Here is a 13,033-nt window from a genome sequence, read left to right as displayed (position 1 = left end):
GAATGCAGAAAAAGTAACAACAATCAATTTAACAATGTTCTTTAAATATGCAAGACACAATTGATTGCAACAAAATAAATAAGATAAAGGAAGAGAGAATGCAAACACCTGGTTTGGCCACAGCCCGTGCCTACGTCCAGTACTCAAGCAACCCATTTGAGATTTTCACTATCTTTAGTAACCCACTCGAGATTTCCATTATCTTTGTAAAATCCTTTACAACTTCTGAACCACACAGGGACAACCCATTCCTTGTGTTCAAGAATCCTTACAACTCAAGAGACTCTCGGTCCCTTAATTAATTTCATTGAGTAAGAAGAATGGAAGAAGAATTCTCTCTTCAAGAGAAGAATATTACAATGAAGATCCATGTAAAAATCCCTATAGATTTGGCAGGTGTTTGACCAATGATTTCTTTTGAGAGAGCATTTGACAATCAAGTTCTTTTGGAATCTCTCTCATTGTCTTTTGAGAGGATAAGACATTTTGATCAATCAAAACTCTCTCATAAAATTCATGCCCAGTCATCTATTTATAGGCCTTTGATGATTATTCACAAATCCAATGAAAAGATGTGACTGTTGGCATATTTCCTGAAAACTCTTCACTGGTAATTGATTACAATGTTTGTATAATCGATTACACAATTATAATTTGAAGGGTCATGACTTTTGAATTTGAATTTCAAGAGTTTCGTTGCTGGTAACCGATTACAGACATATGGTAATCGATTACATGTTGAAAATTCAAATTCAAAACCTTTTTCAACAACTATTTCTCAACCCTGTCTTCTGGTAATTGATTACACTTCCTGATGATCGATTACCAGAGCCTTGCATGTCTTGAAAGCACTCTGTTTTAAGGCAAGTCTTGATCTTGAATTAATCTTGAAGCAAGACTTTGTTTGTTGAAACAATCTTGTATTAATCTTGAAGTCATGCTTATCTTTTAAAGCAACTTTGTTTGATTCTTCTTTTGACATCATCAAGATCATGTATACATATATTCACAACAAATTCACTCTTGATCATTTTATTTTATTTTACTTAATGGACAAATAGTTACCCAAAAACAACATACACGGGGATCCTAGCAAGATTTCCTGTAAGCACTTATGAAATAGAAAACACAGGAAATATTAAATTATACAAGGAATACATATTTTTTTGTCAATTTAATATAGTTTTTGAATAATCCTCTTGTAACAATTTCCCACAATATTTTTTATAACCATTTTTTTCTTCATCACATCACTCATTTTATCTCACATTTATCTTTTTCCCCCTCTATTGTAAATAACATTATTTAGAGTTTATGCTGTTTATTTTTGTTCCAATATCACAAATAATTAATAGGATGTTATACGAAGAATGTAAAAACGCTGCTAAAAAAAAAAACTCGTGCACATTTCTATAGCCCTTGTTGCAAGCTTCTTATCGATGGCAAATTGGGTTTGGGTTTATATTCCCCAGTCTATAGTAAATGCATGACAACTGAAAGAAGACAAGACAAAAATAATACTCCTATATAGATATGCGACAAATAAACCACTTTTATTTAAAATTAAAAAGTTTCCCTTGGAAAGTAACATGAGATGGACTATCAATGTAACTATAATTCATAACAATCTTGAAATTTGTCAACCAGATAATTGAGAAGGACGTTTTATCCCATCAAAGCTCGTCCTGCATATCAAAGAAAGTCATTCCGAGTACAACAACATCATAAAGATGTCAAAGATTGCAAATCAATCACACTCATTCCTCAACCACGTGCTGACAACTTTTTTCTCAACTTAATTTTTTTTAATTAATGCAGTGACATGTAAAGTTGTGATTCAAAAATGAATTAAGGTGAACAAATTAGGAGATTGATCACCAAAATGTCACCTATATTTCAATGAATTTAATTAAGCATTAGAGAGAATAACTTAGGAAAAAAAGGCGACTTACATGACCATCGTAATCATAGCGATGCTGCACATAGGAAAACAACTAAGTGTAAGAAAAGCTAATCATTGTTGCAAAACAAGGAAATAAAAAGAGTATTGGGAAATCAGCATCTAAATCCAAAACATAGATAACCATAACGACAATCGGTTTTCTTTTCAAAAAGAACATCATGGAGAATGTTATTTACCAATCCCTCATAATTCTTTAAACATCTTTTATTTTATTTTTTTATGAGGATTAAATCTCAAAACAGTTTGCCAAAGTCATCATGAGTAACAAATAAACCAATTCAATCTCTTCATTTATTCTCTTTCAAATACATTTATTGAGATCTAACTGAAGTACTGTAGCTAATGTTTCAAAACAAAGTTCATACGTTCCCTAATTCATTGGCTAAACTTTTAGTTTCAACTTTCAAGGGCATCACATAGTATTCTGCTCTAAAAATGACCAGTCACAAGTATATATAATTATTAAGAGAACTTAATGACAAATTCCCATAAGGTAAGGCTTAACTCAAGTAAAATAGTCCCCATAACATTATTAGGAAAATTGGTTTACCTTCCACACATTTTAAAAGAGAGATTAGATCAAAGACACATTTATAAATACTAGAACACTGCTCTAGAACTGGAGTCTTATTCCAATCTAGTACCTATGCCATTTGTCTTGTCCTCAAAAGGAAAAGAATAAACATTGAATGTATTCATGTATGATACATACCCTTCTATATTTGTCTCTATATCTGTCCCGATATCGTCGATCATGACCTCTCTCTCGTCTACGCCTTTCACCTTCTTCTCTTGCTCTTTGAGCCTCCTGCAAAAATAAGAGTTAGGATCCTGGAAGAAAGAAACCCAGGTGACTCAATACAGATGATGGAACTCAAAAGTGTACCTCCTCCTCTTTGGCTTTTCTCACTTTCTCTGCTTCCTCAAAACCTTCCTTTTCAATCTGAGATGCCAAAAAATAAGAGTAATCTTAACATGTACCCCAAGACAAGACACATATTAAGGAGAATTGAATACACTGTTCTTTCTATTAAATAGACGTTTGTTGAGGCAAATAAAATGTAAGTTAAAAAGGCTTGATTAAGTTTCTAGACCATACATTTTAAACTTGCATTCATATCTGTCCATGCTGTTTCAAATTTTCAATTGAGTCCCTTAATTTACTATTTGTGTTCAAGTCTCAAGTTATCTCCAATTGTTGATAGCCATCCAAACAAGCTGATAGATGTTTGATTGGTAAATGTCTACTTTGCACATCAAATCATGTTACACATTTTCATCCAAATAAGCTGCAACTGACTCTATTTACAGCCTAATTTGGATGACAGTTGATTATAGGACTACATTGAACACATGTTCATTACAGACTTCATTCATTAAAAAACTCCATGAAGACTAAAAAGAAAACAGCTCAAAAGTATAGACACTATTTCACCAAGAAAATGTACATTTGTTGGAAAGAAAACCCACAATGCAATAACAAGTTTACATAAATAATATAGATTTAAATAAATACAATTACTTTCTATAAAATCAATGAAAATTTCAATACAATTGTATACGAAAAAAGTATTAGTTGTTGTTTAATATGCAACCCAAGTGCCACCTACAAGTCGCATATTGAGTTAAATCAGATGCAAGAGAAAAACCCACCTCCCTGTTGGCAAACACCTCCTCAACAACTTGTTTTGCATAATCAGGGTCGTCACAAATCAAAACGTTGTCAAAAACTGAACCGCCTTTAACCTGAAACACAGTATTTGGCTTATAGTAACTGCATCCATCCATTTTAGCCTAACAGCTTTGCACTTTATGGAGAGGGAGAGAGAGAAGTCTACAGTATCATATAACATGCCAACACCAAATTTGGAAGTTTACATTCATCATACCTGCCAAACTTCAATACCTACATACTTGATAGGCTTAAGCACATAAAGATCAGGGTCGTCTTCAAACTCTGATAAAGGAAAACATGAAATTTAAGCATTCCTTAGTATGTAGGAAAATCCGTAATATATATTAAATTATACAAAGAACCTAGATATACATTTGAACATACCTGGATTATCTATCCATGGAGTTTTCCATTTCCCTTTGTAGTTAGGGTTCTTGATTTTCTGTCAACATAGAGGTTGCAAGTAAGATTGAATGGATAATGAAAGAAAATCGAATAAGAATGGGGAAAAATTAATGTTTGTGGCATAATGGTTAGCTCCTCAGACTTGATCAACTAACCTTTCTTTTCCATGGTCCTTTGTATGCTGGATTTGGTATCTTTGGTGGTTTCCATTTCCCATCTTCCTCTTCATCCCAGTTTTCAGGCTAATTAAAAGGAAACAAATGTATAAAAAAAAAGCTGCTCAATTATCTCCCTATTGAGAAATAATCACATTAGAAAACCAAATAATGCATCAAATCAGATAAGCAAGGAACTAACACTAACCTCTTTAGCATTTGGGTCAGGAATTTCTCTTGGGATTGAATCATATCCCTGCAATAGCAATAAACAAATAAATGAGCTTGCCATCTCATGGACTAAAACTACCATCCCCTTGTTCCATTATCATTAGAGTTTTTGGATACCTCAGGTTTGACATCATCAGGGTCTTCAATGTATTCTCTTTCCTCCCAGTCTGCAGGCTGCAATTTGGAAGATGTTTTAATTTCAAAATACAAGTTATAGTCAGAAACAAAAAAAAATATCTCAACAATAGGATCTGATTAAGATAAGTTAATTCTCTTTATGGTACTCTAGGAAATCTTATAATATTGTTATAAGATATGTAGAAGACCAAAAGCATCAAAACATGCAAAAGGACAACATCAGAATTCTGAAGTTAACTACTGAGTAAAACAGCTCAAAATGAAACCTTTTTGGCCTTGACATCTTTGATTTTTCGTGGAGGAAGAATATCCCAATCTGTATACATGCTTCCAGAATCTCTCTCTCTATTATCAACCAGGACACTGTATGTGGCATCTGGCCTGAGAATGAATGTGTAGAAATGAGTTAACCTGTCAGTTTCACATTGCAGGTCCTTCTTTATGGGGTAATTTTGACCGTGGTAGGAGAGTATCACATGGAGCTTCTTTGTATCCGTGCCACATAAATCTGGTCCAAACATTAAACTATAGAGAATGTGTCAGCAGGACATTCTTTCTTTCTGTTTTTTAAGGTAAAACTAGAAAACATGGATCAAGAAAAAAATGAAGTTAGACCAGATGTGGTACATAAAGTGTTATAAAAATAATGCAACTGAAGCAAAATGAGATGTTATGATCAAAGCAAGCTAGTAAAAGGATAAAAATAACATGCATATAAAATAGAAGTTTAGAGTTCAACATGCATAAACTTTCTTTTTTATGTTACTTCTGAACCGAGTTTTCTACACTATAATGAAATCTCTATATTAGTATATTTCACCCCTTGAATGCTATTTTCTAATCACAGTAAGATGATGAGTACCTTCTGATCGGAAAACCTTATAACATATATTAACATGCTTTAGAATTTTTTTTAAGGTAGTAGGTCAATTCGCAGTCTATTATTTGTTCTACCGTGCTTCACATTGTCACATCATAAAAATAGTACTACCAGTAACAAGAAGGGTAGGATCATAAACCATTGGCATGACAAAGTTTTATAAAACAAGTAATATTCAATATGAATTTACAAGTCATTATAACTCAATTTCCTATCCTCTAGAAAATTAGATCTTGGACTAACATTATAATCAAAGGACACCCTTTCACAAATTTTGTAAAGAAACAAAATTCTGTTCCAATGCCCGTCTTGAAGTGAAAGAACTAAGCTTGAGGGTTTAAATTATTAACATACTAAAACAAGTATGGAATACAGATGTTGGGTCTTTTGAGTAATAAGGTCCATTCATTAGGAGAGAAGTTTTATATCTCAACAGCTAATGTGACAGTATCATGAACTAGGCACTTTTTTTTTTTATCTATGCAGCCTAAGATGGAGAATTGAGGAAGTTACAAGTAAATGATGATCATTATGTATTTTTGAAAAACTGCAAGTGCATATTATAAAGAGAGTAGTAAATGCTATCATCTTATATCCAACCATCTTTTTATTCTATTTTGTTTCTCTTTATATCATCTACTTGTCTGGCAAGAACCAAAATTTCAGCATTGATATATTATTTTTCATTTCATGTTGTAATTTAAGTTTTCATTAGTTTACTTAAGCTTCAAAAAATAGAAAATACAAAAGAGGAGATAGTCAATTTCTTTTAATATTTTTAAAAGTAGTTAGCTTAGTTAGGTTGCAGATTTACTATCTGTTCACTTGATATAAATCAAGAAGCAAAAACAAAGTGAAGAAAATGGAATAAGCAACATACATATATGGTGTATCTCCACCAAACTTCTTTTGATTAACAAATCCAGAGAGAAGCTTGATGTACCCTCCACCACATTCAATCTCTTGCTCAAATTTTACAGAATACTGAAGGACCAATGTTCTGTTCTTGTTTGTGAATTCTGGTATTTTTGCAGAGATGGCAAAGTGTTTGGCATCACTGGATGTTTGAATACCTACAATATCCACAAAATGGCAACATGTTACAAAACCAACCATATATGATATGAGTATGATAATGTGAAGTGTAATGTTTGGCATCACTGAAGGTTTTTGTACATATTAAGAAAGGAAACAAATACAAGTTATTCACTAATTAAAATTTTGTGGGAGTAAATTACTCTCCTCTGATCTGTATTCTGCATTTCTGCACAAACCTCCTCTCTATTATGAAAATTACACAAAAGTTCCTTATATTTATATTCTAAAAAAATACAAGCTAACTCCAAAATGTTCTCATACCTAACAGGTTTGCTAACTGAATCATTGGCTCATGGATGATGGATGTCTTTCTTTCCTACCCTAGTTCACCCTTAAATGTTGAGAAAGAGAGAGAGAATCCATTTATTTAAACACAGATATCATTAATATAAATGCAAATGTCCATCCTAAACTTTTTGTTAAAACATACTAATAATAACTCAATAAAATCCATTCACATTTTATGTGTAGCAAAAGCATTATGAAGTTATACTAAATCAACAAGTACCTTTGTCATCTGGATCACCAGCCCATTTTCCAGCTGTGTGCTTGAATGAACCTGCTTTGCCCTCACTGCTTTTCCAGTCTGATTTCACCCACCTACTTCGCCATCCATCTATACAAAAACCAACACATTATCATACTCATATCATATATTCCTATCATCAGTGAAAAACCAAAACCCCCTATAAACTACAAGTTGGATTCCTTTGATATGGAGCTGTTTGGTTTGTTTTTTCATTTTCAAATTAATATTTTTAGTAGTGATGCCATGAATGTTTTGTTTCATTTTGCTTTTGTGCATAAAGTAGTGATGCAAAGTAGTGAAAGCAAAAGACAAAAGGGAAAAAAAGTGGCATTCTTAAATTATCAGTGAAAAAGTATGAATTGAAAATGAAAAACTGGTGCCTTCTCCATATCCAACCAAACAAAGGAATAGTTGTTAAGGAAGTGGGTGCTGGAAATCATTGGTGGAGAAGAGTGATCTAAGAAATTGAAATTCACTAAATAAGAAAAAAAAACATTACATACTAACCATACATACATACGTGACTTATATAAATATAAATATATAATGAATCATCTACTTAAGTACCAATTAACTAACTAGTCGGTATTCACCAACTCAAACTAACTAACTACCCACATGTGGTAACGGTTGAAACACATAAATATGATATAACTAAAAAATAAGTATATATATAAAAAAAATAACAGAGAAGAAAACAGCAATACCATCAAATCGCTCTTCAAAAATGATTTCAGAAACTGCCACTTGTATTAGCAACAACAAACAAAACAACACAAACTTGTTCAGCTCAATTGAACCATTTTCCGCCATATTGCCGAATAGGCAATATTTGCTTTCTGACACCACTTGTTTCCAATTGCAGAGTAGATTTTTAAAGGACCTATCTACTTCTTTGCCCTTCTCATGCCATCATAATTACATATATGCCACACACACTAAAGTATCACTATAGTACAATATTTAATTAATTCTAAGACAAGTTTGATAATTTACTATTTATTTGTCTTGCCGCTTTAGCGTGGTCTTTACTTGGAAATAAAATGATGTAGATGGTTGAAATGCTAATTAGTGTTGCAACTGTCGAGTAGAGGGACAATTTGACGTAGCAATAGCCAATGGTACCGTTTCTCTATTGCATTTCTGTGTCATTTTTTATTTTTTTAGATTTTCTTTTTATATAAAATGAGACAAAGAGGAAGTCAAAGTCTTCGAGACCTTACAAGAAGGCATAGTGAGAAAGACATTTTTTGTTCAATTGAATCTCCTTCCACGTTTTTTCGTGGACGACTTGAGGAACGCGTATGAATAGTCAATGATGACTTAAAGTCCTCTAAAGTTTCCGAGCCTTCATTTCTCCATTTAATAAGTGTTATAAGGTGTTTAAGGAAAATTTCGTTGTCTAACTATAACAATTAGAGTCTACTGTATATGACTGTCTAAGAACAAACTGATTTTTGAAGATTATCAATTTTCTGTAATAGAGGTTATTAGCAAGATTTCTTATGTATAGACAAGCGTACCTGTTACATTTGTTTTAACATTTTGATATAAGTCTTCATGTATTAGGAAGACCTTTGATCTTCTCGAACTGCAGGGTATGTCCCATTTGATGTATCATTCTGGATTTAATATAATTTACATTTTTTCCTAAAAAAAAAATAAGTGTTATCTCTGGATTGAAATATAAGAAAAAAAATTAATATTATTTAATTTTCATAGACTCAATAAAAAAGTTAGTTTACTTCTTAAAGTAACATTTATATTAATTATATAAGACAAAAAAAGAAAAAGAATTATTGAAAACAAAACCCCAATTAAATGAAATATATTTTATAAATACTATCATTAAATAAGAAAAAATTAGTTAAAATTTACTTATATATTTCAGTCCAAAAAAGAGTAGTATTTTTTCATATATTCTTATTGTGATTTTTATATTTTATTTGTTGGTCTTTTAACTAATACGTTTGGGATATTTGTTATAAAGAATTTTGTTAATATAAATATTTAGGTTTATAAGAATTTGTTTATTTTAATTTTAAAAAAATAATAAAATGAAAAAATGGTTTGTGTTACAATTGCATGGTACCGGAAGCTAAATGAAGATTGAGTCTAATAAATGATATTAGTTCTTCAAACCAGAGATCAAAATTCACAAAAATATATTGCTTCTCCAAAGGGGATACATGTGAGAAAAAAAAGGTACCAGAAGCCAGTGGAAAAATAAACGTTGCACACAATTCACAACATAACAGGACATAAACTACATAGATAACCCACTGACCATTGTTTCTGAAATAATCAGCATCACGTACATAATATGATTTAGGGTGTGTTTGGATTTCGAGTGAAGTCATTCTAAAAGTACGTTTGAGAGCAAAATGAATTTGGAACCATATTTATTTACTCCTCAAATTTATTTTTTCATAACTTAGTTTGAAAGAAGTAAAGCTCAAAATACTTTTACAAACTTAAGTTTGTAAATTTTAATGTAATCATGCACTTAATCAACTAAAAGATTGATTGCTCTAGAGATGAAGTGATTGTAAGACAAACTTCAAAACTTGATATAACTTCTAAATGGCAATTGAAAGGTGTTTTGATATAGAAAACATTGAATGACCTAAGTTTGTGGAGGCTTGATTGTATAATGGGCCGATTGTAGCTTAGGTGTTTGTTGGGCTGAATTGGCATCCTATCTTTTGTTTTTCTCGTTTTTTTGGGAGGGGGGTCTTAATAAAATTTGAGTTGATATATATAGTTTTGTCAAAATGACAAACTGAATTTCAGAAGAATTATAATTAAGTGTTGGTGAAAATATACAGAAGAATTGTAATTAGAGCAGGAACGTCTCCAGATAACTAAGTTCATCATGAAAGTTGATTAAAATTCAACAGCAAAAGAATATGACAGCAAAAATGGCAGAGCAAAACATATGTAGAATATATCTAATTCAAATTCCCAAATCATGTGTCAAGATACTTGCAAGATGATTTGTATCTGGAGGCTCATATGGTAAATTAAAGCGTAACAAACAAAGATCAAGAAATTTGATTCCACGTTCACTTTTTTTTTAAAAAAAGAAAGAACTAAATAGATTCAATTCCAAATATACGGTGTGAAAATCCCTCAACAAATACCTACAAGCTACAACTACTCTTGATGATTTCATACTTCTTATCACTCAAATTCGGAAGACAACATGAATATTGATCCCATATATGCTCATTTAACAAAGTAAAGAGAAAACTAATTCCAATTAAAACTTTATCAATTTACCTCAATATAAGCAACAAAAAAAAGTAACATCCAATAGGACCAAAAATTAAACAATGTAATCTATAGACATCACCACCTGCAACAACATATACTATAGAACACTTGGCCAGCGTGTTTGGTAAAACACACACCTCTTCACATACAATGATGAGAAAACATACAATGAAAGAAATAAAGGTAACACTATAAAGAAATAAGAATTTTTTTAAAAAAATTTATTTGATGTGATTCGATTTTTCATGCATATATCCATAATATCAAAATTATAATGATTTAACCCGTGTCTTTCAAAAACAAAAATATTTAATGATTTAATACCTCATGCCTACATACACAATATAATTTTGTTTAATAAAGTTCAAGCCCTTATCCTTATTCCTACGTTCACAATCCTGTTGTTAACTCGTTGATAACTATATTAATTTTATTATAAATAATAAAAATTAAAATGAAAATCTAAGTATCGAATCTATATGGACTTAGTTGTACTTAAGTGACGTAAGTCTAATTATTAAGCAATGAGAAGAAATAGAAAAAGAAAAAATAAGAAATTGAGAGTGTGAAATTTAGAGTAAGACAAATATGATAGTTAAAATTGTTGAAATCATTATAAAATATTCTAGATTATTTTAGGCTGACGGGAAAGTTAGATATTTAAATAAAAAAGGCATAGTAGGATCTATTCTTTTTTTTTTTCTTTAGAAGAATTAAATCTGAATATAGGTATTAATTGATCTTGATCGAAGAGGCGGTCAGATTATTAATGTTTCCCGCGAAAATATAATCATTTTTTGAATCAGTAATTTCAAAGTCTTAAAAGATAGATAGCTCATGGTTTATAAATATTTATACAACACATACAAATGGCTATTTCTCTATCATACTATATCCTCTCTATCGCTTATCGCTTAGGGTTGGTGACCTCCATTGCACTTACGATCGTGCTGGTGTAAGATCTTTCTTGTTTTTCGTTGGAGAGACAACCTATTTTGAGAAACATGGATCATATCGTGGCTGCAAGGTCTGATCATGAAGCTGTGACTGAATGGGAGAAGCTAAAGATATTGGGAGAGGGTTCTTATGGAACCGTCTCCCTAGCTGTGCTTACTGCCCCGGAAGAAGCAAAAGGAGAGCTAATAGCTGTCAAGACTTCAAAGCCTCACGGTTTAGATTCATTGCAGAAAGAAGAAACCATATTAGATTCATTCTTTGGCTGCAAAGAAATTCTCCGATGCATTTGGAGCCTATTCACCTTGGAGAATGGTCGTTTTGTCTACAATCTCCTCATGGAGTTTGCCCCTTGCGGTTCTCTGGGAGACTTGATCAGAAAGAAACCACTCTCGGAGAGCCAAGTGAGAGTATACTCACGCATGCTTCTCAAAGGGCTTTCTCTCGTTCATCGATTCGGGGTCGTTCATTGCGATTTGAAACCAGACAACATTCTTCTCTTTCCTTCGGGCGAGGAGAATGATGTGGATTATCAACTCAAGATCGCGGATTTCGGACTTTCAAGGACCAAAGACGAGGTGTTTGATGCAGACTTTTGGAAGATCAAGTTCAGAGGCTCCCCATTTTACATGTCACCGGAATCCGTCATGGGCCGAATCGAAACACCATTGGATATATGGTCTCTTGGGTGCTTGGTAATCGAGATGATGACCGGGTTTCCAGCATGGAACCACATTCCTACCACAAGGGACTTGATGTTCAAACTTGCATTCCTCAAAGAAGCACCACCGTTGCCTTCTGGGCTGAGTTCTCTTTGCCAAGATTTCTTGAACAAGTGTTTCGTCAAGGATTCTGCTCAGAGATGGACGGCCAACATGCTTCTCGACCATCCTTTTATTTCTGCTGCAAAATCATACATGTGATGTTAGAGGCTCAATGTTTTTCTCTTATCATTGTTTTCTATATGTCAGGTACAACATTCCTTCTAGTATAGGGTGATAAATGATCCATCTATTTTTTTTTATTCATGTGTTAATTTAGAGCAATGTTGGGATTCAATTTCAAATGTTGGAATTCAATTTAATTTTAAGAGACCATTATTAATCCTAACTACATGTTTTCTATTCATGTAGAAAGAAATTATTGTACAAAAATGACTAGAATTTCTTTGTGGTCTCATACTCAAAATCATGATGAAAAAACTAAATACCGAAAGAATAGATTAATCATAATAGAATGATGATGAAAGGTTGATGAAAAGATTGATTATATGATATTCTAAATGTAAAAAACCATTGTTTCTTGGTAATAGGTTATGGTCTTCCAAGCAATTTGATAATTATAATTTGACCCTCATCAAATTATAATATCACTTATGGTATTTGCACAATTAGCCACATATATGTCCTTATACTTTTATATTAATTATACCACTTTAATATTTTGGCTAATTATATAATGATCCTAACTCATTCAATTATATAATATATATATATATATATATATGATCCAAAATTGCTAACCTAAAAAGCATCAAATGTTTCAAGCATAGAAAATCTTTGATATATTATATATTAGAGAAATGATTGGAGATTTTGAGAGAAACTATAAAAGTTTTATTTCTGAATATTCTGAAATTAGTTACAATGTACAAGTCGATATGTCTTAATGTGTATATATTTATTAGATAAATTTTGCTATAGGGTACACGCTTGCCCAAGTGCGGTGG

At 31.9% G+C, this 13,033-nt stretch overlaps 2 protein-coding genes across 2 annotated transcripts; one reads left to right on the top strand and one right to left on the bottom strand.

Annotated features, from left to right (window-relative positions):
- Window positions 1-1,438: 1,438 nt before the first annotated feature.
- On the bottom strand, window positions 1,439-7,939 carry LOC114394983 (calreticulin-3-like). The gene is made up of 14 exons (XM_028356667.1): window positions 7,782-7,939; window positions 7,054-7,161; window positions 6,328-6,520; window positions 4,834-5,092; window positions 4,547-4,603; window positions 4,407-4,454; window positions 4,199-4,285; window positions 4,023-4,080; window positions 3,853-3,920; window positions 3,617-3,709; window positions 2,850-2,906; window positions 2,676-2,771; window positions 1,953-1,976; window positions 1,439-1,685 (listed from the first exon to the last, which is right to left on the bottom strand). The coding sequence occupies exons 1-14, from the start codon at window positions 7,885-7,887 to the stop codon at window positions 1,674-1,676; spliced, it is 1,266 nt and encodes a 421-aa protein (XP_028212468.1). The 5' UTR covers window positions 7,888-7,939; the 3' UTR covers window positions 1,439-1,673.
- A 3,415-nt stretch (window positions 7,940-11,354) lies between these two features.
- Window positions 11,355-12,227, top strand: LOC114397387 (mitogen-activated protein kinase kinase kinase 17-like). Its single transcript, XM_028359439.1, has one exon. It carries the CDS (start codon window positions 11,355-11,357, stop codon window positions 12,225-12,227), a length of 873 nt encoding a protein of 290 aa, XP_028215240.1.
- Window positions 12,228-13,033: the final 806 nt, after the last annotated feature.

The sequence above is a fragment of the Glycine soja genome, chromosome 18 (genome assembly GCF_004193775.1).
Source record: "Glycine soja cultivar W05 chromosome 18, ASM419377v2, whole genome shotgun sequence".
Classification (NCBI taxonomy): Eukaryota; Viridiplantae; Streptophyta; class Magnoliopsida; order Fabales; family Fabaceae; genus Glycine; species Glycine soja.
The sequence above is the reverse complement of the archived record's forward strand: the minus strand, read 5'-3'. Positions and strand labels throughout refer to the sequence as shown.

Bases quoted from the DNA above. Each gene is read 5' to 3' on its own strand.
- LOC114394983 (XM_028356667.1), bottom strand. From the start codon at position 7,887: ATGGCGGAAAATGGTTCAATTGAGCTGAACAAGTTTGTGTTGTTTTGT. The intron at 5,093-6,327 runs GTATGTTGCTTA...CATTCTCTATAG, and splicing joins GGTGGAGATACACCATATAT to TTTAATGTTTGGACCAGATT. The intron at 4,604-4,833 runs GTTTCATTTTGA...TCCAAATTGCAG, and splicing joins AAGATGTCAAGGCCAAAAAG to CCTGCAGACTGGGAGGAAAG.
- LOC114397387 (XM_028359439.1), top strand. From the start codon at position 11,355: ATGGATCATATCGTGGCTGCAAGGTCTGATCATGAAGCTGTGACTGAA.